Source organism: Clinocottus analis, unplaced genomic scaffold, assembly GCF_023055335.1.
Source record: "Clinocottus analis isolate CAN_PGR_092001 unplaced genomic scaffold, fCliAna1.0.p SCAF_5, whole genome shotgun sequence".
Taxonomy (NCBI): Eukaryota; Metazoa; Chordata; class Actinopteri; order Perciformes; family Cottidae; genus Clinocottus; species Clinocottus analis.
In genome coordinates this window covers 4313989-4341443 of record NW_027176207.1, presented here as the reverse complement: position 1 = coordinate 4341443, position 27455 = coordinate 4313989, and the positions used below count along the sequence as shown (strand labels likewise).

Sequence of the window (27455 nt, the reverse complement as noted above, 5' to 3'; positions counted from 1 at the left end):
TAATACCATGTTTACGGATTCAATTTGCTGGAGTAGTACGAGGTGTTTTGTGGAACTGACTTGGAAACAGGTAAAAAGTTAAACCACATCATATCTGGATTGGAAATACGACAGCAGCCGCACAGAAATGGCTATAAAGTACACAACAATAGCTGCAAGAAGCTCTGGAGAACAGGGCTGTGTTACAGCGGACATGCATCCGCTCCTACTGTAACTTCCTGCTGTCTGACCCACATCAACACCGCTCCCAAGAAGGAGAGAGAGAAGGGGGGCGGGGGGACGACACAACAACATAACACAAGGATGATGAGAAGGGAACATTTATAGATGAAAAGAAGCTCTACACACGGCCGACTGAACTGACTGGACTGATTCTTAATGGATGCATTTCTATCATTCTGAATGCATCTGCATGTACTGCATGCAGCTCCTTTGCCTCGCTGCTCCTTGTTGTTGTTGTTGTGGAGAACTTGAGTCAAACTATGGGTCGAAGAAGACCACGGGGGCCCTGATGCACTTAGAACCCTGCAGGCTGAAAGCCACACCACATCCTGTCTGCCTCCCTCGTCTCTCGCCTGCAGGGATCCTCCACAGAGTCTGCCAGTTAATAAACATACAGCTAATGCTCTGCTGTTGCTGTTTAATACATATATATATATATATATATATATATATATATATATATACACATATATAGTTTATACAAGTACAAACCATCTCAAAGAAAACCAACAGTAATACCAACTTTGCATTAACAAATATAACTCTATTGTGAGTGAAACTGGCCCAGATACTGAAGAGGGAACTGTCACATATTTCAGTGCAACCATCAGTAAGTATCGAGGGGTAGCTTCATTACGGGTCACTGACTGGTAGCTGTCTGAGGGCTTTAGGACCTGGAGGGGGAACATTCTTCTGTCCTGAATACTGTGGGCGGGACGGGCCCGAGAGGAAGATCCCAGTGCAGAGATTTCAATGCTTTGTGAACTGGGCATGGACATTCCTACAGCTGTCTCAGACAACTCTGACTCCAACCATTACATACATTAAGTTCACATAGAGCGGCTCAGCGCTGGGGGATCTGTTTGGGAGCGAGCTTGAGGAGAAGCTGCTGAAGTATTGAAAACCTAACAAGGTAAGATACATAGTGCTGGCTGTGAGAGAGGGGGGAAGGGAGACTCTGCAGAGTTCCACTGGTGGGAAATGCCCAGGCATGTGAAAAGAGGCCACAGAGTCAGATCTGTACTGAGCGCTTTCAGACTCTACTGCAGAATCAAGCAGTGTGTTGTATCCAAGTTGTTTAGTTTCTGATTCAAATATTTAAAAAAAAAGGAGAATATGTTTCCCTGAAGTTCGAAAAGAATGAGAATTCTTTAGGGAGTTGAGTGCAACTTTTATTATTTTTCCAAAATACAATACTTTTTTTTTTACTGTTGACTTTACATTCATACAGTGTCTCTCGTGCTTTGAAACACGACAAGATAGTTTCACATCATTCATTCATCAAAGTCCCGACCTGAACGAAGCTACATCCAAACTAAATGTAGCAATGTTAGTCACAAGGTCCTCCAGAGAGACGACTTCAAAAGGTCACACGCAGTGTTACTTTACAAATGCTTCTTAGATCACATCATCAGCATTTGATACATCGAAGCATCTGTATATATTCTGTTCTAACTAAAGATTCACCGTCAAGTTGTACTTTAAACATGCAACTAAAGAGCATTTGAAGAATGATGTAGACATAAACTCTGTGCCGGTTAAAAGTGATCTCTACCATGCTCAGATCTCGGTCAGACATCTTTCTCAGCAAACCTGTAGAAACATGTCTCGGGAGCTGCTGAGAGGAGACTCCTGGTGCATGTCATTCTTCTCTTTAAGGTGGTTTCCTTATTGCATTTTAATTATCGGCTGATACCAGTTCATCCGTCAGCATATTTACTTTAACCCTAATGAAAACAAAAGAAAAAGAAAGAAAAAATCTAATCCTAAAATCCTCTTCTGAGAGCAACCCTGTTCTCTATATACGTGGACTGGAATAAAAAGCTGACATTGGTCGAGTGTGCGTCAGCACGTGGTCACTTCCTCCACACCGCGAGGAACCAATCAGCGTCAACCACACATATTCCTCTCCAGATCATTTTCAAAACCCTCAATCTTTTGTGTTGCCATGGCGTGAAGAACGTCAGACGAGGCTGGCCAACATGTTTGGCTTAGTTGCATCCTGCAGCTGCCTACGTGGCTGTAATGGAAGTCTTTCCATGAGGTCTACTGGGAGAGGTCTTGATGAAATGGTGTCAGCTAACCAGCTTCCCTGCAGACTAAACCCTTAATAATCCACAAAATGGTCTCACCGAGTTTGAAAAAGTGAAGTGAACCCCAGACAAGAGTTCTTATCTTCTTAGTAGACTAGAGCAGTATGGCCAACATCGTCTATAAATCATTGTATAGCTCAAACACGTTGTATTTCACGATATAGCATGTTTTCTGGTAAATCAATCATTAGTCTTTTTTACAAACCACATGGATTTGAAAACGCTTTTATGAATTAACTACTTGACTAACGAAAAGACTGAGTATTTTATCATTTAGTTAAGAACTTGAGTGCAAAATTCTTAGATTTTCTGAGGAATTTGTGCTGAAATGATCTGATCAATTACCATCAATAGGACGACAAAACAGAGATACAAGCCAGCAAGACATCATATATTCAGGATTTATAACTATGGTGTGTGTCTGTGTGTCTGTGTGTATGTGTGTGCATGTTTATTATTTCAACTCGAAAAAAGGCACAAAGTATAGATGAGGGTGGACTTATATGTGTGTGCGTATCCGTGTATGCATGTACGTGGGCTTCAATTGGGTTTCAGGTTAAAAAAAAACTCAAATGTGATTATTAATAGAATGAGTGGTGTCGTGCTTGTAAAAACATAGTGAAGATGACCAGATGGAGTGAGGTTCTGTTGTGTTGTAAATCATGGAGGACGTTAGAATTCCCAATAAAATGTATTCAATCATTAGTTTCTCCAGTGTATGATATGTGTAGTATTCCTTAATTTTCCAGTTCATGAAGATACTTTTCTTTATTATCAATTTGGACAATGCAATTGTTTATTGCGATATCGCGATGTGTGATTTCCTACCGGTACATTGAAAGACGATAAATGATCATTTGGGGTGCTCGCCCAGCCTTCTGAGGTCAGCGCATGACTGACTGACGCGTGTCTTCATGTGCCCTCGTAGGTTTCCTCTAAAGCGGGCCACCATGTGGGTGACTGACCTGGCAGCCCTGGTCCTCTTGGCCTCTTCGGCTACTGCTGCCACCTCGGCCTCTCCAGACAAGGTCCTGAGTAACCACGCCACCATCCTGGCTGACAACAGTGCCATGCTGGCTTTCAAGCTCTACCAGAAAATGGCCAAGGAAAAAGGTTTGGAAAACATCCTCATCTCCCCCGTGGTCGTGGCCTCCTCTCTGGGTCTGGTGGCTCTCGGGGGCAAAGCCTCCACGGCCGCCCAGGTCAAAACCCTTCTGAATGCGGCTAAAGTCAAAGACGAGCAGCTGCACTCCGGCCTGGCCGAGCTCCTGACCGAGGTAAGCGACCCGAAGACCCGCAATGTCACCTGGAAGATCGGCAACCGCCTGTACGGACCCAGCTCCGTCACCTTCGTGGAGGAGTTCGTCAAGAGCAGCAAGAAGCACTACAACTGTGACCAGTCCAAGATCAACTTCAGAGACAAGAAGAGCGCCGTGAGCTCCATCAACGAGTGGGCGGCCAAGTCTACCGATGGCAAACTGCCCGAGGTCACCAAGGATGTGGAGCAGACTGACGGGGCGATGATCGTCAACGCCATGTTTTTCAAACGTGAGTCTGCGTGCCGCTTGTGCTCGGGCGTTGCTCTTTCTCGAAATGCTCTCAGAATCAATCGATTGTCTTTGTTTCTCACAGCTCACTGGGATGAGCAGTTCCATCATAAGATGGTGGACAACCGTGGATTCATGTTGCCCAACAGCTTCACCATTTCAGTGGAGATGATGCACCGCACAGGTAGATGGAGACAGTTCGTGGTCGGCCTGCAAACATACGTCATCCCTACTGCACTCATTTACAATATACGTGTTTCTATGATGGTTTGTATGGCTAGTTAGTCCTGGTGGGCAGGTGGCACCTTGCACGGTGGTATCAGCCAGTGTATGAATGGGTGAATGGCATGTCTTGTTTAAGCATTTTGAGTGGTCGAAAGACAAAAAAAGTACAATTTCATTTCCCTTTTACGATAGAATAATGCAAATAACCACAAAGGAATTGGATTTCACTCAATGGCTTCACTAATATAGTTTTTCGTGGCCTTTAATAAACATCCTTTCCTTAAAACGGGCACATAAAGCGAGAGATAATTGAGAGTTATCACATTTTGATGGACTGCTTCTATTTTAACCGGCTTTTTTTAGCCTTCAACGGTCCAGGAAACACACCGAGCACTTACATGCGTTATAAATCACATCACGTGATGCTACTCAGCCAATCAAATATGTGTATTTCAATAAGCGCTGTGATTCAATACAATAAATCTGAATCCTGACACATGAATTAACGCCAACACTGATGTGAACAGAGAGGAGAATAGAGGTGAAACAAGAGGTTTAATATCCAGATATCGTCCCTGCACACACATGTCTCTTCCTAGAAGATGAGAATAATATGGATATCGTAGCTTTTTCTATTGACATCACTTGACACATCTAAATGAACTGAATTTAAAGCTGCAGAACAAAGACAATTTTAGATTTTAATATTGAATATGTTAATCTTAAATGCATCTCTTCTTTCACATTTAACACTATTCTCCATTTTATAAGTGTATAAAATCTCCCCTTAGTGCTCACAATAGAGTAAAACTATTGAGTGCCTATTACACAGTGATGAAAGAGTGAAGATGGGCTGTTACAGTCTAACACACAATGGAGATGGCTAATATTTGTAATGCACCTTTTTTTTTTGCTTCCTCAGGCCTCTATGGCTTCTACACTGACAAAACCAACAAGTTAAATATCCTGAGCATGCCTCTGGCTCACAAGAAGTCCACGGTGCTGCTCATCATGCCCCACCAGGTGGAACCTCTGCAGAGACTGGAGAAGATGCTGACCAAGAAGCAGCTGGACACGTGGATGGGCAAGCTGCAGGAGACGGCGGTGGCCGTGTCTCTGCCCAAAGTCAGCATGGAAGTCAGCCACAACCTGCAGGTAAGAGATGTGAAAGAAGGGCCCCTCGGTTTTACCATCGAAAGCTTCTTTTACACAGTCTGAATATCTGCCCCCGCTCAGAAACACCTGGGGGAGCTGGGCCTGACGGAGGCCGTGAACAAATCCAAAGCCGACTTGTCCAGAATGTCCGGGAAGAAGGATCTGTACCTGGCCGGCGTGTTCCACGCCTCCGCCATGGAGTGGGACATCGACGGCAACGAAATGGACACGAGCATCTTTGGCACGGACAAGCTGAAAAACCCCAAACTGTTCTACGCCGACCACCCTTTCATCTTCCTCGTGAAGGACCAGAAGACTAACTCCATCCTGTTCATCGGCAGGATGGCCAGGCCAAAAGGCGAGAAGATGAGAGATGAGCTGTGACCTCATTCACCTAAAGTCTGGCTGTGTGTGTGTGTGTGTGTATTTTCTACTACGGGACGCCGAGAGCGGCGGGAAATGAAAGCGCATTCCTTAACGTCACACGCCAACAGCATTCCACAATACATGTCTGAAGACATGTCAAACTTTTGATCCCGTGTCTTAGTGAGCAAAGCATTGTGCTCTGCCTTCCTTTTTGGTCTTGAAGAATATTTGATATCTTTTTCTTTTCTTTTCGTTTTGCATTGGCTGATCACACTATGGACTGAAGACTTACATTAAGTATGATTTCCCTGATTCATGTCTTTAAAGTTAAGTCTTATAATGTGTGCAACACTCTTACTTCTGCAGAGATTTGATGGTGCTCGTTGTTTATTTAACGGAACGTCTCAGTTTGTCGAGCGGCTGCTTTTAATTCGCTAACTCAGAGATTATTTACAATTGTTTCGCCCATCTTTTGCACTGCTTTCCACGACAAGCATTTAGTTTGAACCAAGGTACATTGCTGTTTTTCCTATTATTGATCCTCCCTGAATGCACTGACCTACACTGGCAAACAAACCAAAGCATTTTTATTAGATTTAATTTAAAAAAAACACATCTATAATACAATGTGTCCATGCACAATTTGACAATTTCAAAACATGAATTGTTTCAGAGTGTTACAATTTTTGCAATAAAAGCGTGGGAAAATAACACCCTCCAAGTGTCATATTCATTTTAAATATCGGGCGCTGCCATCGTCCCAATCCGACTCCTTGAACCAGTCGGCCTCTTGGTTCGTCTGCTTTGCAGGAGCAGGTTGGCCTTGAGCCGGTCTGCTGAGCTCAGGGCTCCAGTGGGACGGTCTAGCTGAATAACATGAGGGCGAGGAATGTGGGAGAGTTGTAAAGGTACACACTGCGTGGTAAACATGGGCTCTTAATCAGTAAACTGTGCATGTTTAGACAAAACAGAAATATTTGCGTACATCCAGATGGGTCCTGCAGCTGCTCCAATGAGCAAAGGCCCTGGTTAGAAGCGACATCATCAACCTGACTGTTAGCAGGGGGTCAATAACGTCGTGATAAAGTACGTGCATATCGTTGCATCAGTGGGTTAGTGTATCACACCACCTTGAGGACATCTGGGTTCATGACATCAGAGCAATGATTGTTTTTCATAATTTATAATCTATCATACGGCATTCTTTGGAGAATTGTTTAAATAATGTGCCGTACAAATAGTTATATTTCATTGTAAAGTGCAAACAAGGAGAATTGTGACAGACATGAACAGATTGAGGCCTTAGTCTGGTTTCATAAAACTATTCAGAGGAACCCTGATCAGGCATGTGCAGCAGTATTCTTTTCAAATACTGTTTCATAAGAACAATCTGTACTATTATGACTTCAAGATTATTATCTTAAATTTTCAAAAATAGGTTGAGTCTGGTATGTAAAAAAGTAAGGGTTTTGTTCCCCATAAAATGATGGCGTTCACACGGCATCAAAGTGTTAATTACTGTGCTTTTACTAGAGCTGCACAACTTGGAGAAAGACTCAGATGTTAAATGCTCTGTAGTGGTAACTCAGCTTTGGAGAAATAGAGGAGCTGCATATTGTGTGTGAGGTACAGTATAGGCTTCAGTCTTAAACTTCCTTATAATGAAGTGCTGGCTGCAGTTCACCAGCCACCTGCCAGAGGAAGATACACGTGTATGAAGTGCAAGACTGCTTACCCTGTAGCCATCCTTCATTTTATAATGCAACAGGCTTTACTCTATCATCTGCTCTTTTTTTGCGTCTTATATCCTGTTGTTTAATTACTGATTAATTACTGACATCCTGTTCTTGTGATATTGTTTACTCTATTGCTATGTTGCATAGCGTGTGTCTGTGTTCCTCTTTTGTCTGAGCTGCTTGGCAAATTCTGTCAAATTATTGCTGACGTGACACTGAAAACCGGGTGTGAAACTATATCTTTCAGTCGCTGCAGCTCGCCGTGAGCGCTAATGTACACAGGATGAGAGTCAGTCAGGGCTCTCAAGTGTCACGCATTGAGCGTGACTGTCACGCATTTCGGTCTTAAATCACGCCCTCCCGCCACACATCGTATTTCTCACGCTGAAAAAAACCTCCAGGCTATTTAATGTGCCGCAGCGCGCAGACATGACCTGGTCGCGCGCTGCCCTCACCACGGAGGAATCAAGCCCCCACCCTCCCTCCCCCTCGTGAGGAGCCACTCATCAGCCAATCAAAAAAAAAAAGAAATGGGCTACAGCCAATCAGAAAAACATATGATTTGTATCCGGGTAAGATGTAATGACAGGCGCCCCCCCAACCCCCAACCCCGATCCCAGTCAACGACTCCAGGGGGATATATGTCTTGCATGCCTGTCTTCAAAACTGCGATACACATCACACACACGGAGGGGTATTTGGTTCAACACCTGAGTTATGTGCTACACAAGGTTCGTTGTAGACTTTATACTGAGCACAAAGAGTGATACTACGTGGAGCTAAATCACACAATGTACAGGCTGCTATCTGTAAAGCTGTCTGTATCTGTGTAGCAACAGTTATGCTGGACTTTGTTCAAGAGGAGGAGTAGGAGGAGGAAGAGGAGGAGGAGGAGGGCTCGCGCTGTGGTGATGGAACTACTAACCCGTTAGCACCACAGCCTCCTCCTCTTCCATCATGGCTCCCTCGGCAGACAGGCAAGGATACTGGGGCCGGCCGACCTCAACGCTCGATTGGTGCGAGGAGAATTATGTCGCCTCTTTTTACATCGCGGAATTCTGTAAGTGAAATACAACTGACTTTTCTTTTTTCTTTCCCCACTTAAAAATTGTGAATTGTCGGTCCCGCCTCCGCATCTCTCGGAGTGGAGGGTGGGCGGAGGGGGGGACGTTAGGTCGCCGCGTCCGGACGGCCGCCTCTGAGGAGCGGACAGACGAAGCGGGGCCGCGGCGGCAGGTGATAACAACGGACCGCTTCGTGCTGCAGGGGCGGCTAGGAGCGGCGGTTAGCGAGTGTAGCCGATGCTACGCGTTAGCTAGCGCGGCCGGCGTCTTACCGAGAGCGAACGGGGGAAGGAGGAGCGCTGTCCGGTGCACCTGCTCCGTGTCGTTCCGCTCACGTCATTACTGACTCGGTACACTGTCGACTAGTGAACGGGGTCTGGGATGGAGCATTTCCTCCATAACAACCGGGAAAGTCTCATGATGAAAACAACAACCACAAGAAAAAAAAAACGGGTTCCTCGTGAACCATATCTCAGACAAGGTTCGTGTCAGCCGTTACAGAAATGACTCTCAGCGGGAACATGGTTTCATTCAAAAGCATTGAGCTAAACTACTGCACACTACAAATAATGGTTTAAGTTACTCATTATTGCCCAGAAAGAGGAAGGGAACTAGGCTTCAAGAGATATGTCTACTTTACAGTGTTTGTATTCATTCATAAATGAATGCATGCCGCAATAAATTGGCATTAAGCTAAAATATACTATTGTAATGTGCATAATTCATATAGATTTATTGTATAATATAAGGTAATCTCTTTACAGGACAATCATCACTTGTATGTTGAGGAAGTAAAGATAAACTGATGCCAAGTGGGTCAGAGTTTAGTTATTTTATTGCTCTTTTATTGTCTGTGTATTTAGTTCACGCCACGCCTTTGTTATGGTACATTACATTTGATTGTCCTCATATCTTTTACTTAAGGCCACTAGTTGTGGGTCGACTTTGATCCGGCCCGCGGCGTTCATGCGTGTCATTGTTTCTAAAACACAAGAACATCAAGGAGACTGACAGTTGAGGCTTTTGTTTGCACACGCTGTCCCAGGGTTGGCATTTAAACATTGATTCAGGTTACAATGGCTGGAATGTGGCATTGTTCACGGGGGGGAAAAACCAGAGACACCGACGTGGTTTTAATCCTCATTCCATGTGTGTTTTTGTGCACTATCTCCACATCAGCACACGGTGACGGGAGAAAGTAGAGACACAGAGGCCATAAAGAGCCTCTCACACGGGCACAGGCGTCCCATCACATTCAGATGTTTGTGGTTGTGTAAAAGCACAACACTCATATGTTGTAGTATACTTTGGTTGTGTGCATTTGTTATCAGTAACCAAAGTCCACCCATTTAAAAAAGGACTGCCAACAACCCGTTGACCTTAATCAGACAACTGCCGATAAAGAGTCAACACCAGCCAGCACCGGCAGAGTGGCAGCTGCAGTTTTCAAACTACTTACAGTTTTTTCAAGACTCAAAAACTGGTTCTAGTGGCCCAATTATAATTCACATAGTCTACCCAGTGGCCAGCTTCGCTGAACCGTCAGCACATGATTCTGCTTTAAGTTTGAAATTCTGGAACACACTTTTTGCAAATAACTGCACACAGTTATCTTTAGCGCGCACTCATGTGTGTGTGCTCGAGACTGCCATTGAAACACTCATCTAGCAATCACCTGCGCCCAGAATGCACCTGTGAAAACATATATAACAAATTAGATCACTAGGGTTTAGGTTTGTTCTTTGGGGTGAACAACAATGTAGAGAGAGACTGTAATTATAATACACTGTATTTAGATTACAGTACAATACTATAATATAATGCAGATGTTGTGATGATCACAACATGTTACTCAGCCTCACTGAACTCTCACCGCTGTCATGTGGCCCAAACACAGAGGTGATAAATCAGAGGCGTTTCAAGTGTCGCACAGGTCATGTCGCCCAGCTCTAATGGTTCTCTGTTGTCTTTTTGAACAGGGAACACTGTCAGCAACCTGATTATGATCCTTCCTCCTATCTATGGGGCCGTCCAGACGTTCCGAGACGGCCTCGAGTTTCGCTACGTCTGCTCTTTCCTCGGACTGGCAGGTTAGTACGTTCAAATCACGAGTTTCATTAGCTCTTCTTTACATGTCGCCGCCTTCCGCTTTGAGTTCACTCCTGACTTTCAAATGTAATGTTTCGTGCGGTTGTCTGTCCATCGGCCAGCTGTGGGTGTCGGTTCCTGGTGCTTCCACATGACGTTGCTCTATCAGATGCAGGTGAGATACACCTTTTATCAATTCATTGATTAATCATACATAGACAAATATTTGTAATAAATTCACAAGATCAAACATGTTCTGCCTCACGCCGTGTTGCAGAAACAATGCAGTTCTATAGAGAGATACTAACATGGGTTTTCTTTGCATTCTCACTTGCAGTTACTGGACGAGTTGCCGATGATTTACAGCACATGCGTCTTCGTCTACTGCCTGTAAGCGCCTCAACCCTTTTGGATTCATTGCTCTTGAAGCAGTGACTGACTGTCACTGAGAACAGACTTTCGGTGATTGTGGCTGTAAAATGAACAGCTGAATCCCTTTCTGGTCACTTTGTCTGATCCAAGAAAGTGGTGTATCATCTTCTTGTGGCTATTGATTCTAAACTGGACATCGGTCCTTCCATTTCATCACTGGCCAGGTCTTTTTTTTTCATCCTCGTTAGCATAATGTGTGCATGGTTGGGAGAGAATTTGCTTGTGGGTCTTGGTGTCCCCTTCCAAGCCTCTCTTGGGGAAGCAGAGCGGCCCAAGCAGGAGCACTATAATGACGGATGCCGTGCTCGCCAGAATGTATTGGACCTGTGTCAATCCAGGGACAGCTGGTTAACACAAGAGCTGGTCAAGACTTGAACCAGCACCACCTGGCGCACCTGTTCTTCTGGGCTGGGTTCTACGATGACTCAGTATTCGAGACGTTCGATTTGCCATTTACCATTTATAGTTCACCCCACTGACAAAGTCAGCCAATTTTCAGTGGTGGGTGACAAGCAGGCCATGGCAGCAGAGAGCTCCACTCTCGTGCTAAAAGAAGGTCATCTGGGAAGTGAGGCAGAAATATCAGGAGGCTGAGTTGTACGAGTAGAATGGGAGACTTATTTTGGATTCTAAAAGGGGAGGTTTATGAGACCTCTGTGTTGACGGTGGGTTTGTTCCTCAGGGTGTCTGGTTTGCCACGATCGACCGAGAGAATGCTTGTTTTTCTTATGGGAGGCACTTAGAATCCGTCTCAAGGTCACAAGACTCGAGAGTTCCATGTCCTTGCATTCTGCACATTATCCGCGTCCCGCTATCGAGGTATCTGGTTAAACATACTGTGATATTAGATTATATCCTCATCGCCAGCCGTATGCCGCACATTAACAAGGTGCATCCACATCGTCCCGGGACCCTTGGGTTTGGAAGGTCTCTAAATCCTAAATTACTGTGTAATAACGGTAACAGGCCTTAAAACACCCGCTCCTCAACAGGAGGAGCAGGCTCCTGCCCTCCAGACCTCCTGTGGTTGGATGCCAGGACAGGAACTGAACTCCAGGAAGACACGCCCCCTCAGTGTTTGCCAGTCTATGTGCTGAGCCTAAGCTTGGGAAACATGCATTCTTTATCTTTTTTAAACATAAATCAGTGTGTAGGTTGTGCGCTAAACGTTAGCGAGCGTCACAGAGATAGAGAAGGTAGCAGCACTGTGACAGCTGTTTGTATACAGTTTATTTATTGAGGAATAAATGCTACAAGACCGAAGCTAAGTCCCTGTGCCACATGCTAATTAAAGTGACTTTGAAGGAGGACCAGTGATTCGCCGCTCCTCCCTGTTTTACTCTGCACCATTTTACACATTATATTTTCTGCTATTACTTGCTGTATTTACTTTAAGCCCAACGTGTAAGATAATCACATTTGTTTCTGTCTTTTTCCACAGATATGAGTGTTTCAAACAAGAGCACAGCATCAGTTTATTTCCTATCGCGTTACTGTTGCTCTTCAGCGTCTCAGTCACTGTGGTGAGTATCCACCCGCACTGTACATTTTATGTGAACCATGATGTAAAAAAAGCATGCCATCATCCCCTTTTTTTGAGTTGTTCCTGTGCTTCTGTCCGCAGGTGTACTTGCAGTGGCAGGAGCCGGTCTTCCACCAGGTAAGGGAGTTCTCTGCCTCACGCTCAGATGGCTCATTGTTTGCTCTCAGGGCTGAGCGTGCCTTCACTCATCTTATACCTTGTGTCAACATATTGGGTTTGCCGACACTAAGCACACATCACTCAGTTTGCTGCATGCAGCACACTGGTTGTATGACACACAGTATCATGTTATAACAAAGCAAGTAACCAAAAGGATGCAACATTTCATTTTCTTTACTAAAAGAAAACATGCTATGTTTTAAACTCAATGTTGAATCCCGTGTGGATCAAAACAGTGAACACCGGACCTCATGGAAGAACATTTTCAGATTCTCGTCTCAGCGTTGTCCTACTTGTTTTCATACGGTGTGCCAGTACTCCTTACTTTGGATCGCTGAGTAAATGACCAGCGTGGACATGATGCACCTGTGTGTAAGTGAGGGCTTTCAAGGCTAAGCGTCTGATATTGAAGTTCTGCTTTCAGACATCCAAAAAGGAACGTCTGTCCATATAACAGCAAAATGAAGAGACCTGCTAAAACTCGTGCTGTTCATGGCATGTCCCCAGAGTGTCATACTCTTTGAAATGAAGAAGACATTCTTCCATAATCTCATAACCCTGACCATGTAAACCTTTAAAGATACCGTAGCCTGTTTAGGGTTTCACATTGTGTACGTGTTGCTTTACAGTTGTAGGGACAATGTGACTAAGCTGCCTCTGTTTTATCTTTGGCACTGACTTTGTTTACTGATCACTATGGTGGCTCATAAGGATCAGTATCAGTATTGTTCTGCTTTTAAATAGAGTTTACTGGAAGCATGGAGCATTTATGTTGGCTCTACTCATTTATGTGCATTTGTGGACTGTAGCAGGTACACAATTGTATGTTTTCTGTAATCAAACCATCTCTACCTGTGGCCCCTCGGTTAAGCTCAGGACCTGAATGTGAACACGAGTTGTGTGCAGTGTTTTCTTTTTTCCTTCACCGATTCATTGTTTAGGAATATTATCATCTGAAGATGTAGAAATAGTTCTGTAGAAAGACTAAAAGTCTGCGCTCTAAAAAAGAGGACTGACTTCAAGATCAATAAAGACACTTGACACTGTAAGAAGGAAGAAACAAACTTGTTGCATATCAGAACATTTGAGAGACAACTTTGCAGTTATTGGAAAGACTAAGCTAGCAGACTGTGTTAGCAATAATGTTTGCACTGATCTCAATGTTCCTCTTCTGGTCACCTCTCCACTAATGACTGTGTCTTCCTCTAGGTCATGTATGGCGCTCTAGTAGCTTGCCTAGTGATGCGATCTATCTACATTGTTACATGGTAAGTTAGCCAAGAGGACGTTCAAAATGGAAAACATTACCATGTCAAAGGAATGCTTGTTCATTAATATTCAATGCAGCAACCACTAGCGTAAGAGTTTCTTCTTTGCGTCTTTTGTTTCCATGCTAGGGTGTACCCATGGCTCCGACCGCTGTGTTACACCTCCTTAGGAGTCTTCTTGTTGGGGTTCCTGCTGTGGAACATTGACAACATCTTCTGTGACACATTGAGGTGAGTCTTGTTATTATTAACATGCTTGATTTGAGTTTCCATCCATTTAACAGCAGCGGTGCGGGAAATGTTCAGTCAGTGACATTAACCTTTATGTGACAACATACCAATAGTGTTAATCATTTTTGCATCTCTAGGACAAGTCAGGCAACCAAGTTATATCAGCTCATTTCCTGTGGAATAAGAAACTTCTTTTTTTTTAAATCTAAAATGCACGATGCATTCAAGCACAGACAGTTAACAAGTATCCTCTTCCTTTGTCTCTCAGAAGCAGCAGGCAGACGCTTCCCTCTGGTGTTGGAGTCGTGACACAGTTCCATGCCTGGTGGCACATCTTCACAGGCCTCGGGTCCTACCTGCACATACTTCTCAGGTGAGCCCTCCCTTTCCAGCAACAGGAGACAGCCGCAGTGAGTCTAACGGCAAAGCGCCAGACGGCATCTGTGGAATCATGTTTCCTGGGGGATTGTCCGTCCGGTCCATTCTTCTGAACGTAATATCACAGGAAGCCTTCAGGGAGGGTCTTCAAATTTGGCACAAACTTCCACTTAGACTCAACGATGAATTGACTAGAATCAGGTGGTCACAAAAGGTGACCTTCAAGACACAGTTATGACATCATTATGGAACCCATATTCTAATTATGACAATGTCTAATGGGATAAAATGACGAGGTGATGCCATTCATGACAAACATGGATGTACACTGTGACATGAGAGTTTAGCGCAGGTGTACGGCGGTAATTGTGGTTGTGGTGAGACGTGCTCACTTGTTTTACAATCTCATGTTCCTCTTCTTTTTAGCCTGCAGATCAGGTCAACCTACCTCAAGCACAGACCAAATGTAAAGGTACGTCCAGCCCGCAGCCACTGTATGCACTGCAGCTTTGACTTAAATGCATTCATTCATTTACTTATTCGTCCTGTCTTATCCTGACTCTGTCCAGTTTCTTTGTGGAGTTTGGCCAACGTTGCACATTGATCCACAGAAGACAAGTTGAACTGAAGGCACGGGGGCCGACTGAAGGCCGGTGACTGCCATATCCAGACACCATCGGCACAGGGACCTGCCCAAAGCCCACTGCTGGGGACTCAGCCCACAGCTAGGGGGCAGGTGGACCCCAAGGCACCGACCTAGGGACCCCTCGCTTTTGCACTGTGGGGATTTTACTAAGAACAGTGAAGCACTGAGTCCAGTTTAAAGAAATGGAAGATTTTCTTTCACAATTTATTAGATTAGCTTTTCTTTAATCTTATTGAAGTGTAATAATTGTATTTGCTCATTCAATTTCAATGCAGAGATGATGTGTTGGCCAGTGCAGTGGTACATACTGAAGGGGGGACAGGGAAAGCTTTGTCATTATTTAGTCTTGGACCATTAGCATATTTATTGTTGTATGTTTGATTCTGTGCATATTTGAATCTCCGAAGCCTAAAGATATTGACATAGATCCCTAAGCTAAAGTATAACTGAGACGTTTGCATATTTGTAGTATTAACACAGAGTTGTCATATCCCGTTTGAGGGAGTATTTTATTGCTTTTAGACACTTCTGACACTACAGCCGGGACAGAAAGTGCCAACTAGACAGTGGAAGTGAAACTGTGTTATTGTTGCTCAGCTGTCTGGACGAGGATCCCCTCCTTCATTTTGACTTTACTCCAGTTTTCCTCTCAAATCAAGACTAAAATGATCAATCCCTCTTTTCTTTTTTCGCTAAATTTGCTCCGGGATTTTAAAAGAGTCACGTAATGACCTTTTCATGTTTTACCTTGCTATTTGTTAAGGAAATGCAATGTTCACAGTTTTTATTCCACGGCATTATCACATATCCTTGTGGTATTGTTCAAGGACACTGGTTAAGAATATGCCAGGTACACAAAGCCAGTCGAACCACTTTCGACAGCTCGGGTTTCAGTGGACAGAGACGCACTTTCACGCTCTTTAAAGGGGCACTGCACACATCGAGCTGTGAGGGACAACCACTTTATAGCCCCCTCCTTCATCCCACATGGGTTGACTGTTGGGTTGTAACAGAATCCCCATGAGCCTCCCTGGGGGTGTGTTATGCTAAGAAACCTGTTTGTTGCATCTGAAGCTGATGTGTGCAGCCAGCTCGGAAGGTGGACGGAGTTGAAATCCGTATAGTTGAGACGCAGTCAACGAGGCAGGCTAACAAAGAAGAAGAAGATTTCCTATTTGTGTCGTTGCATGCTCGTAACGCTGCAGAGGATGAGGCACCAGACAGCCTCCTGCTTTGTTCCACTCATTTATACCTGGTAGTTATTATAAACACACTATTTAAGCCGAGACGAGACGATACCACTACATTTGATTCACTTATTTATTCGTCCTTTTTAGTTGTTTAATATATTTACACCGAGGCATGATGCTGAAAAGTCCAACGGCCCGTGTGCATCTTGTCGGGGGAAAACTGTTTATAATGATACCACTAGATGGCATTAACTTCCAGCTTATTTCAGACATTGCCAAACATGCCGCAGTGCATTGATGAGCTATCTACCTACTGAACTCTGAGGAGCTCTGACTTGGTTTTCCAGTGACAGATTTGAGGCGTGGAACAAAGGGATTTTTTTGTGTGTGTGTTTGTTCTGCTGCTGCGAATACGTGGATATGTAACGGTAACAATGTAACTTAAAGCCTGAAGTAACTGTCCGGAGATGCACATCATGTATGGCGTGCAGAGTTTGTATTTGTGGGCCTCCTGAACCGCCGTGTGCTGGGTTATCTCCGAGACCGCACACGATACATCCATATTTCACAATTCATCTTCACGCTGCGTCACTCTGCTAACCCGGAGTCACAAGCGCTCGTGAGCACAACGTGTGAAGAAGAAAAAAGTATTAACATTGTTCAAATGTCTGTGTGGAACCTTCAATGTGTGCTATCATCATTGACATCGCTGCTCACCAGCAGGCTGTCAGAGCGGGTGCCTTATTGTTATCCTCGCAGTCCAAGTAATCCGAGTTGCCTTGACGTCGGTGATAAACAAACCCATTCGACTGCCCCGGTCATTTCATGTGTCCAGCATCTTAGTTACAGCTCGTTCTGATGTTCACTGTAAGCTGTACGTGACAAAATAGGTGTTGAGGCCAAAAGAGCAAACTGTTGAACTCTGTGCCAGTCTTTAATGATGCCCTGTATTATCAAATAAAAGAAAATGTGTCGGACAGTTTGTTTACGGAAGAAAGTCACTTTGTCCTCGTCCTCTCTCTGGAGCCATGTGCCGTCTTTCACTTCATGAAGAGCAGCCGATGATAACTACTGGAACACAAAGATGTGACTCACGAATGCTTTATCTGCACATTCTTATCACGTCTGCTGTTATATAGTTCGGGGGTTTGGATTGAGTCATGCAGCTCCAGGGTGTGGTGGTCATTTAGTAGCCGTGAGACAAACACTACACACTAAAGGTGCTGGCTTGCTTCCGCTGTTGACTCGTGGACCAGGTCTGGTTTACACTCCTACGTTTAAGCTGGCTGGCAGACTGGATTCAGATATTTTCTCTCAGAGGATTGTTTGAACTAATAACAATAACTTCAGGGCTACGTTACATTTGAAAAATCATGTACATCTTGTCTCAGAAAAATGGCTTCACACATTTGTTACTTCTGGACAAGATTACTGTAGCTCCTTATTATCAGGCTGCTCTCTAATAAGTCTTAAATCGCTCCAGTTGATCCAGAATGCTGCAGCTCGTGTACTAAAGAGGACTAAGAAGAGAGATCACATTACTCCTGTATTGGCTGCTCTGCACTGGCTTCCTGTAAGATCAAGAATCAAATTTAAAATCCTTCTCCTTGCCTACAACCCCTTCACTTGTGATATACCATCATATCTTAAGGAGCTTATAGTACCATATTACCCCACTAGAGAGCTCATAGTACCATATTAACCCACTAGAGAGCTTATAATACCCCATTAGAAAGTTTATAGTACCATATTAACCCACTACAGAGATATTAGTACCACATTAGAGAGTTTATAGTACCATATTACCCCACTAGAGAGCTCATAGTACCATATTAACCCACTAGAGAGATATTAGTACCGCATCAGAGAGTTTATAGTACCATATTACCCAACAAGAGAGCTTATAGTACCATATTTCCCCACTAGAGAGCTTATAGTACCATATTAACCCACAAGAGTGTTACGGTTACTTAAACCCTGCATGTAAATAAATAAATGTACTGTATATCTCTTTTCTAGTTTTCCAACCAATCAAAGCTCTTTAACACGTCATCATTCACTCATTCATAGCCATTCAAACACTGATGGGAGGAGCTACCATGCAAGGTGTCACCTGCCCATCAGGAGTAATGAAGCTTCATACACCGGAGTAATATCTTTGGGAGCAATCTGTGCACATACAACAGAGGATGTCATATGTGTACAGATTGTAAAGACCTTTGAGGCAAATTAGTCATTTGTGTTTTTGGGCTATACCAATCAATTTAATTAAATTACTCTTTTGAGAAAAGGTGCAAGAAATGTACTTGCAAACAAAGTTTTCCAAAGTCACAGAACTTCATGTGTCACAAAGTGACCAGACGTCACTCTTATGACAACACCACCATGGGAGCCGCTCAGCAAACAGCCAACCACCCACTGTATGCAGGAGTTGAGGAAGTGCCTGCACCTTGAGGAAGTCTTCTTTTGCGTCACCGCAGACCATAAAACCCTCAGCACGCACAGGGCTCGACTGTCTGAACAGCTCAATGTGTCAAATGGGCTTTTCATCCAAGGTTTCAGTGACTGATTTGCTCCTTTAGTCACTCGATCCTTAGTCAGTCGCATGGGTTCGTCACATGGAAGTGCCCACACATTTCAGAGGTGCTGTGTGTGTGTGTGTGTGTGGGGGGGGGGGGGGGGGGGGGCTCAGGCAATGCGCAGTAAAGCATGTTGGTGCAAAAACAGATCGCAATTATGTCACAAGGACAGAGCGTAATGACAGTAATGTGAATACTACTGTACACTTTAAAGCTTCAGGGGAATGAAAATTTTGGATGACGGCGTTTGATGATTGATTTAAAATCCTTTGAGCGTATTTCCTATGTGGTGTGTTTAGCTTTTATATTTAGTGCCATACACCTGTTTGAGTTGTTGCTTCACATCTTTGACTACAATGTAGGCGTAGGTTTTCACTGCTGACAGGGTTCAGTATTTAGCAGCAGGGACGTTAGTTGTATAAATGCCAAAAGAGTCAGGCAGCAGACTACTTACAGATGTTCAGAGATCAACATCAGGACTATAGTAGTGAGTCCAAATGCAGTCACAATACCATGGCTCTGAACCTCTCAATGTGGTAACAGTGAAACAGCTTACCGGGTCCAAAAAAACTTGTAAAAATGGAAAGATGGGTGAATTTACTTTTAATAAACATGTTATGTTATTATTTAAACATGAACATTTGATACGCCCACAGCACCTCATTTTAAAATGGCACCTTAATTAATACCAATAACCCTTGTGTGTGTATATATATATATATGCTCATCACTAATGCTGGTGCACAGTAGTGGAAAGTAAGTACATTTACTCAAGTACTGCTCGTAACCTCTTGAACCTACAGGCCTCTCTCTCAGGCGCCGGATCAAAAGTGAGTGTTACTCTGCAACTATAAAGTCTATTTGAACAATTTTGCGATGATATTTTTTATGATTTCTGCATCAGTGTAAACACTGTATTTTACCTGGTCAGAGTACAGAAGAAGGAATGAGAGATTATATTCACTGTTTAATAGAACGGCACACGTTGAGAGAGTACAACATGGTTGCAAACCCTTTCCTGACTTCTGAACAGAGACGGATGCTAATAAAGTGAAGCAGATCAAAGTGGAGGTTGTAGTAGAGACATGTTAAGGTGGTAAAAAACAGGTCAACATATTTATTACGAGCTTATAGCAGAGCTTCTTCCTGTTACGTGGGTATTCAGGAGAAATATGTGGCCACATGTTCTTTTCTGGTGTTTGTTACACTTTACTTTTTCTATTTCATGCTACTTTAAAACCTACTTCCACTCCTTTCGGAGGCCAATATTGTACTTTTTACTTTAATTCATTTGGCAGCTGGTGAAACGTTTACAGATTTAAATTACAAAATATTAATCAACCAATCCATCATGATGCATTTCATATCATTTATCAATGATTATAATCAAATAATTTATGCTAATATACATTATTCTGAAAGGGGAAACTTTACATGAGTGAGTTTCCCTTGGAGGTCTTTCCTTACATTTGTAATACTTCACTACTTTTACATCATTAAAACTTGGCAAGTGTTTTACTTCTAACAGTACTTTGTAAACGGTCTGAAGACGTCTTCCACCTCATGGTTTGTCATTGTGGACCTGCCAGCTCTCAGACGGCGTTCACAAAACTTTTAACCAAATCCTCTGGATTTCACAACACGGTGAACGTTCTCCTGCTCAATAAGCTTCACCGTCAGTCAGCTAGTACATGGACACTCAGTACACCTGGAATACTCCTTGACATCTTTGTGCTGTCAGAAGAGCAAGTTTAGACAATGTGTAACGCCAACATCCATCGACTGCATGTTCTTGCCATTCACCGTAAGAACACAAACCACTCGTCAGTGTTCACAATGTAATGTTGACTTAATCAGTGAGGCTTTGCATAAATGGTGCGATATAAACAGTGTGGAGCAGCAGGTGGATGCATCCTGATCCTAACAGGGATCATCAAACTGTCACACAAAAGAAACTCTTCTGTACCAAACCTTATATTACACTTGTATATTACTTATGGTGTTCAACGCAGCAGTTTTTTAGCTTTTAACTTCTTTTCTTTTGAGCAAAACATGTTTTCTGAATCAAAAGACAACCACACAAATGAACTGAATGCTGGACCCAAATGGAACAGATTGAATTTAAGAAATATGTTATTGGTAAAAAAAATAAACAGTAAAAACACTGTAGAAAAACTATTAAAAAAAAAAAAAAAAAAAAAGGATAAAACAAATCATTGTCACAAATTACAATCAGTGTCAAAGAAAACAAAATACTCACTACATTCAACGTGTCGTAAAAAGGAATAAAAATACATTCATAGTGTCGAAGAGAAATATTAAAAAGATATATAATAACACCTTAAAAGCCCACCCATGATGTCGCAGGCCTATATACTTTAGACTCTGGTCTTTGACGCAGCTCTAGATAGTGTTTAATAGTGCTGCGACTAGACTTACCTGAATAAATAGATATTAATATTGGATTAAATAAAACTGAGATTTCTATGATGTACATATTTCGTGAACACATTCTGAACCTCTAAATTATTACTAGTGGCATTCATCAAGTCGTCTATAACGAGTACATGTTTTGTCTGGAGGTAACAAGTCATCATTGCACGCAGACACAGGTAACCCATTTACAAAGTTAACGGCTCGTTTCAAGGAGTTGGTCATACATTGGTTGCCAACACAATTAATATATATACACAACATATCAAAAACTGTGCACGTTCTTTATAACCGTCTCGTTCATTAAATGGAAATGCTTTTCATCCCTCTTGATATGCCCCCCGAGTGTGAAAACCCCTTTAGTCCCCCGTGATGTAAAGATAATACTGAGTCTGTGTCACAATACAACGGTTCCTGCAATTTATTTAGCACATCATAAAGCATCAGTCTTGCCTGTGCTGCAGTCATCGCACCTTTAAAAAGACATTTACATCCTTAACACGTGAAGGCCTGGCGTCTGTACGTTGCCACAACGTCTGAGATAAAGCAGAACTGCCGCACATCAAAGTCATCGCTGACCATGAGTTTGGTAAACTTGGAAGGCTCAGTGATGAGCTCAAAGGACGGCATATTACCTCTCACGCTAAAAAACGTCCCCACAGGGAGTTTAGGAGTAGCTTGTTGCAGCGCCTCATCGCCTTAACACGCATTTTAGCAGGGTCGAGCTGAATGCCCTCCTTTGGTAAATAGTTTGCAACATATTTCGCCTGCTCCACTTGTGTTTTTATATGTCCGGGATACCCAGATGCTTCCTGCTTACATGTGATACATGTATTGACATACACCCTAAACAAATCGGTTGTCGTCTTGGGAAAATGCAACACTTCGTCTACGCACACAACACAACACCCCTTTAACATCCTTCTGAAGTTCGGAGACCCACGCCCTCGAGAGCTGTGTCGCTGTGCGTGCATGTCGTTGTCTGGTTCAAAGTCACGGCACATGTACGGCACAATGGAAACTTTAGTTTTCCGCGACATCTGAAAGGCAATACAGGATGGAATAATGCTTTTGGAGGCAACACTGTGCACTTGATAAATCCAAAATATTTAAACAGAATCAAACTGTGAAGATGATCTGTGTGGGGAAGATAAACTAGTCAAGTCATAATACCTCATTTTTTCATGGAACAATTTCATAGTGTTTGTACGTCCTCCAGGAGTGCCTCTCTGGGATCGAAGCGCACACGCTTTGTGTATGTGCCCATAACAGTCTGCGCCCCAGCATTGTTTAGCTTCAATGCTTTACAAGCACAGCCGCACATCACAATGACCTCCTGAGCATGTTGTCTTCACAGGGACGCTATGCTGCCCATAAACTCTGAGTATTCTCTCTCATTGGTTAGTCTGGTGACAGGATTCATAGCAGTCTGCACCCTACATTTGACCCAACCATGGAAAAAGCATCCGGCAAACTCATAGCGTGCGTTTGTCACTATAACGCACTATACTCATCCACATCGAATGGCCCAATTTTCTTTTCACCATAATTCAGAGCGTGTGTGATGTCAGCAGTCTGTGTGGGCCACATCGTTGAACCACTTCCACGGACACGTCAGAACGTCTTGTTCTGCTGCGTGTATGGGCCTTCATACGTTAGTTCCTCTCTGGTTAAAAACGTCATCTTGAATACCCCCATACAGCTAGACGCCAATGTTGTGAATGCACAGAGATCCAGCTGGGTGCACTTCATGAAACCATCGTGATATTTGATACATGCTCCGCATAATTCTTCAACATCATTGGCACAATACACCCCGAGCGCCTTTTGGAGATTGAATATTTCAGCCCGCTTAGTCTCATATCGTAAAAGACGCTTTGTCACTGACAAACATTGTGTCATACCCGTAGCAGGAGGGGTCTGGGTAGCTGCCCACATACGCGTCATGTTTAATGGAGTTGAACTTGTGGGGGAAATATCTCTTAGCCAGATCCACAAAGCACAAGGTGTTTCTGCCAAACTCATTGGTTGAAAGATAAAAAGACTCAATCGATCTGACGGAGCGCTTTATCACATGACCCTGCTCCCGCTCATGGTTACCTGGGATGTGATAACCTTTGACAAAATAATCTAGCAGAACGTAGTGGTCATAACCAGATACATTGTGAGCTATGAATGTGTACCCACGGTATTTTGGCCTTCGGTAGAGTTGTAAAAACGTCTCGACACGCGTCACATTGGGGCAACCAAATCTGTTCCCATCCATGTCCATCGCACAGGTATAATTTACTGTCATGATGACGAGTCTGGAAATCAAACGGTATGTAATTAGTGTCAGGCGCTTTCAGCTCAAGAGGTTGAATGAAGCATTCCTGCTCTGCGTCATTCACTCTTTGAGGTTCACCTTAATGTTAACAGCTAGCTTACAGAAGCGATCCTTTTTTTGGCAACCCTGTACATTACACCACAAAACATCATGTTTGCACAGGGGATCGTAGAATGTACCGATTCTGAACGTTGACGTTGGACAAAGTGATATTATGATTTACATAAGCGCTTATACAAATCACCACATGTGTGTGTCGATTGCATGGACGGGGCATTGGCCGGACGGCAGACGTCATTGGCTCAGGTAAATCAGCGCTTAGCCACAAAATAAAAAAGAATAAATACATAATATAATATTACATGAGTTATCTTGATTAGATACGTACCTTTTGTCAGATTTAATTGGGGTACCCTGTACTGCGAGGGACCAGTCGCTGCTTTCACACCCCTAAGTTGCAAAATAAACACCAATAAATAATAACCAGGTGGTGGCCGTCTCACTGCTTTCGATCCTCTATGACACAAAAAAAATAAACATGAATGAATATATGAATTGATAATAAAACACTTATTTTGTTACATACCGTTTGTCTGCACGTTTAGTGCGTCGTATCCCTTGATGCCGCTCTTCAGGTGAGTAGCACGTCACCGAAGACAATTATTTTTAATAAAATAATTGATTTATTTGTTATAATAATAAATAACACACAATGTTAAGACACACACGCACGCACACATACATGCACGCCCGTACCAAAGCTAAATAGATATAAATTCAACGCCAATAAATTGATAAATATATAATTTATAAGACGATACCTTTGCGGTGATGGAGGACAGTCTTCACCGTCGTGTGCGTTCTCTGGATGGACCAGATCCTCTTCGTCAGAAGAGGAATCAAAAGGACCGTCTTCGTTCCTGTCGTCGGTCTCCAGCATTTCCAGGACTTAACTTTCTTTGTATATTTTGCCATCGTTCTCAAAAAAACACCAGTAAACCAAAGATATGGTTGTACACATTAAACAAAAACATGGTCAGACAGAAGACAAACCCCCAGGGTCCTCTGATATGAAGACTCTTAAACGATGTTCAGACAAACCCGTGGTTCCACCAGGGACGAGCTCCTTCCCTCCACGTGCTTTGGCCTTTATGAAGCTTCCCAGACCTTCCTCAATGAAGCAATTAAGTGCCCTAATCACCTGCAGCTGGGTGATGATGAGGCAGTCTGGGAGATGTAGTGTTGACCACGTGTTTTGTAGTGTGCCACAATATTTATATACATATATATATATATAACAACCTAAGCTTCAATGTTATTGTAGTTTTCTATTAAGCCAATCCCTTTATAGGTTTTTTATAACCCTATATGTATGTGATAATATGAATTCTGTGTATACTTTGTAATGGAAGATTTTCTCAGTTGATCTGCTAAGGAGTTATGGAATCTCTGAATCAAACATTTTGTCTTTAGTCCGTTTATTCTTGCAAGAAGGAACGGTCTGCCACAGCCACCCAAAGCAGTCTGCGACACACAATTCAATGAAACAACAGTCACAGCTCTCTTTTATACATGATGAGGTTCACACCTTCGAACCACGTGGAACAAAGGGAACACTGGGTACCCGCCCATCCTAGACCTTTCGTCTCTTGGTCCTTGAATACAAAGAAGTCACAATCTCCTTTGCCCTGGGAATTTCAACACCCCGTCAGTTCACGAATTGTTTACGACCCCCCCCCTCATACGCATAGATAGGAGACAGTCCTTTGACTGTCCCTTCACTTCCCCTCACACCGTCTGCTTCCAACATCACAAAGAAACATTTAAATCAGTTTAACATTGCAATACTATATTTTCCCATGACAACTTAGGTGTCAATCTCGTGGCCCTCCTTATCCCAACTGTTCTGGGAATATATGTTAAACGCAGGTGAGCAGAAAAGATCCTCAAGGTAGGATCATATGTAAATGTTTTAACTGAGTGACATATAAATTATCAAGATATTTGTTGTGACAAATACATACATGGCTTTATTCAATGAATCAATCAATGATACTCCAACTACAAATGGAAACCAGAACACTTTCGATATTTAGATCTCGACCCGTTGCCTACAAACAGATTGGGTATATGATTGACGAATCTGTTTGTTGTAATTACGAACACAGTTCCTCAAACAATGCAAAATTGTATTTGAACCTGGTGTAACGTGTGCCAGTCATCGACAACCAAAAGAATGGTGACCATAAGGCTAAAGCTGTCTCACCCCTCTGTAAAGATACTCCCAGTTCAACAGTTGAACAAAGTCCGTGTGTGTCTCACTGGGCTGCGTGAAACTAGGAAAGAAGTAAGGCAAGGCAAGTTTATTTGTGTAGCACATTCCACCAACAAGGCGATTCAAAGTGCTTCACATGAAACCATCAAGAGCAAAACGTGATGCAGCTTTACAGTGAAGAAAACATTCAAACTGTCAAGAAAAAAGAAAATGATTAAAAGTTGCCGTGCAGTTTAAGAAATAAAATGCAGTAGTGAGAAGCAGCAGCTGAGTCTGGTTCAATTAAAGGCAACAGCAAACAGAAAAGTCTTCAACCTGGATTTAAAGGAGCCGAGGCTCTCAGCAGACCTGCAGCTTTCAGGGACCTTGTTCCTGATGTGTGGAGCAGAAAAGCTGAACGCCGCCTCTCCATGTTCAGTGCTGACTCCTGGAACAGAGTAGTTTGGTACGTGTCATTTAACCCGTGCATTCTGAAAAGTTGACCGGCCTTTACTCCTATTTCACTCACGCTATGCAGCGCGCAGTTATTACAAAGTCTCAACACCTCTTCAGTGTGGTGAGCAATCGGTGAAAATCCCCTTCCTTCCTGCAACCGGCTGGCATGTGAACGGCTCTTTACTGACTTTCTGACTTCAAAAACGTTGATGGAAGAGTTTGACGGCACAAAAGTTCAGTTTGAAATAATGTGCCATCCCAAACCTTTCTCCAAGGATGTGTGTTTGACTGTCAGTCGGAGCAGTGTGCGCTGCGCCATGTGCCTGCTGATAAAACAGGTCTGGGAGAGCGATGACATCGACTCGGCGCTTCAGGTTTGATCAAACCCAGTTTGAGCCTGCAGGCACAGAGGGAAGATGAGTCACCGTGTGTAATAGAGGGCTAATGTGTTTTCCTTTTGACTCAGTGTCACTGTAGTTGATTTACTGAAACTTGGGATTAGATCGTGTTCATGCGGAGACCTTTGGTCACCTGCGCTGTACAACAGATTTAATCTGGGTCACATCTCGCCAACACTGAGCTGACTCATGTTGGGAATGCCCGAGTTGCTGAAGAGGCAGATCGCCGACGGAGAGACGTCACTGCTGAGACGCTTGTCAGTTGCCACACCTCTTTTTCTTTTTTTTAGGCATACTGTACATTTTGAGGAAGATGTAGGAGCTCAATGTACATCATGTGTCTTCTTTGTTTTCTATTTTCTGAAGAGAATCAGGATGTCAGTGTTCATCCTCCCGTGTTGATGGTCAACTACCTGTCTGTAAGGAGAGCTTGTAGAGAGAACTGCACATAGAAATGTACATTTTTCTTCGTGAACGTGTGCACAAAAAAAGGCCAGAGTCAACAGACGACTAACTACCTGAATTAATCATAAATTGCAGTATTAGAACACGTTTATAAAGTGCATATCTAAATCATTATATGTCATAAATGCATGAATAAATGACCTTCAAATCATTTTTATTGTCACTTACTAACACTTTGTAAATTATCTTATTAATCATCCA

The 27455-nt window shown here is 43.2% G+C and overlaps 2 protein-coding genes across 4 annotated transcripts; both read left to right on the top strand.

The window, feature by feature from the left end:
- Positions 1 to 974: 974 nt before the first annotated feature.
- On the top strand, positions 975 to 6319 carry serpinh1a (serpin peptidase inhibitor, clade H (heat shock protein 47), member 1a). Its single transcript, XM_068600346.1, has 5 exons — positions 975 to 1135; positions 3244 to 3863; positions 3948 to 4046; positions 5010 to 5242; positions 5324 to 6319. Exons 2-5 carry the CDS (start codon positions 3266 to 3268, stop codon positions 5624 to 5626), a joined length of 1233 nt encoding a protein of 410 aa, XP_068456447.1. The 5' UTR covers positions 975 to 1135; positions 3244 to 3265; the 3' UTR covers positions 5627 to 6319.
- Positions 6320 to 7977: 1658 nt separating this feature from the next.
- Positions 7978 to 17340, top strand: acer3 (alkaline ceramidase 3). Of its 3 annotated transcripts, none has more exons than XM_068601216.1 (11): positions 7978 to 8404; positions 10388 to 10498; positions 10619 to 10671; positions 10834 to 10886; positions 12370 to 12451; positions 12553 to 12588; positions 13840 to 13898; positions 14028 to 14129; positions 14398 to 14502; positions 14934 to 14979; positions 15119 to 17340. In XM_068601216.1, exons 1-11 carry the CDS (start codon positions 8302 to 8304, stop codon positions 15128 to 15130), a joined length of 762 nt encoding a protein of 253 aa, XP_068457317.1. In that variant the 5' UTR covers positions 7978 to 8301; the 3' UTR covers positions 15131 to 17340. The 3 variants fall into 3 exon arrangements, with proteins under 3 accessions (XP_068457317.1, XP_068457314.1, XP_068457315.1); XM_068601213.1 differs by having other exon boundaries at positions 15077 to 17340; XM_068601214.1 differs by lacking the exon at positions 7978 to 8404 and adding an exon at positions 8524 to 8889 and having other exon boundaries at positions 15077 to 17340.
- The last annotated feature ends 10115 nt before the right edge of the window (positions 17341 to 27455 follow it).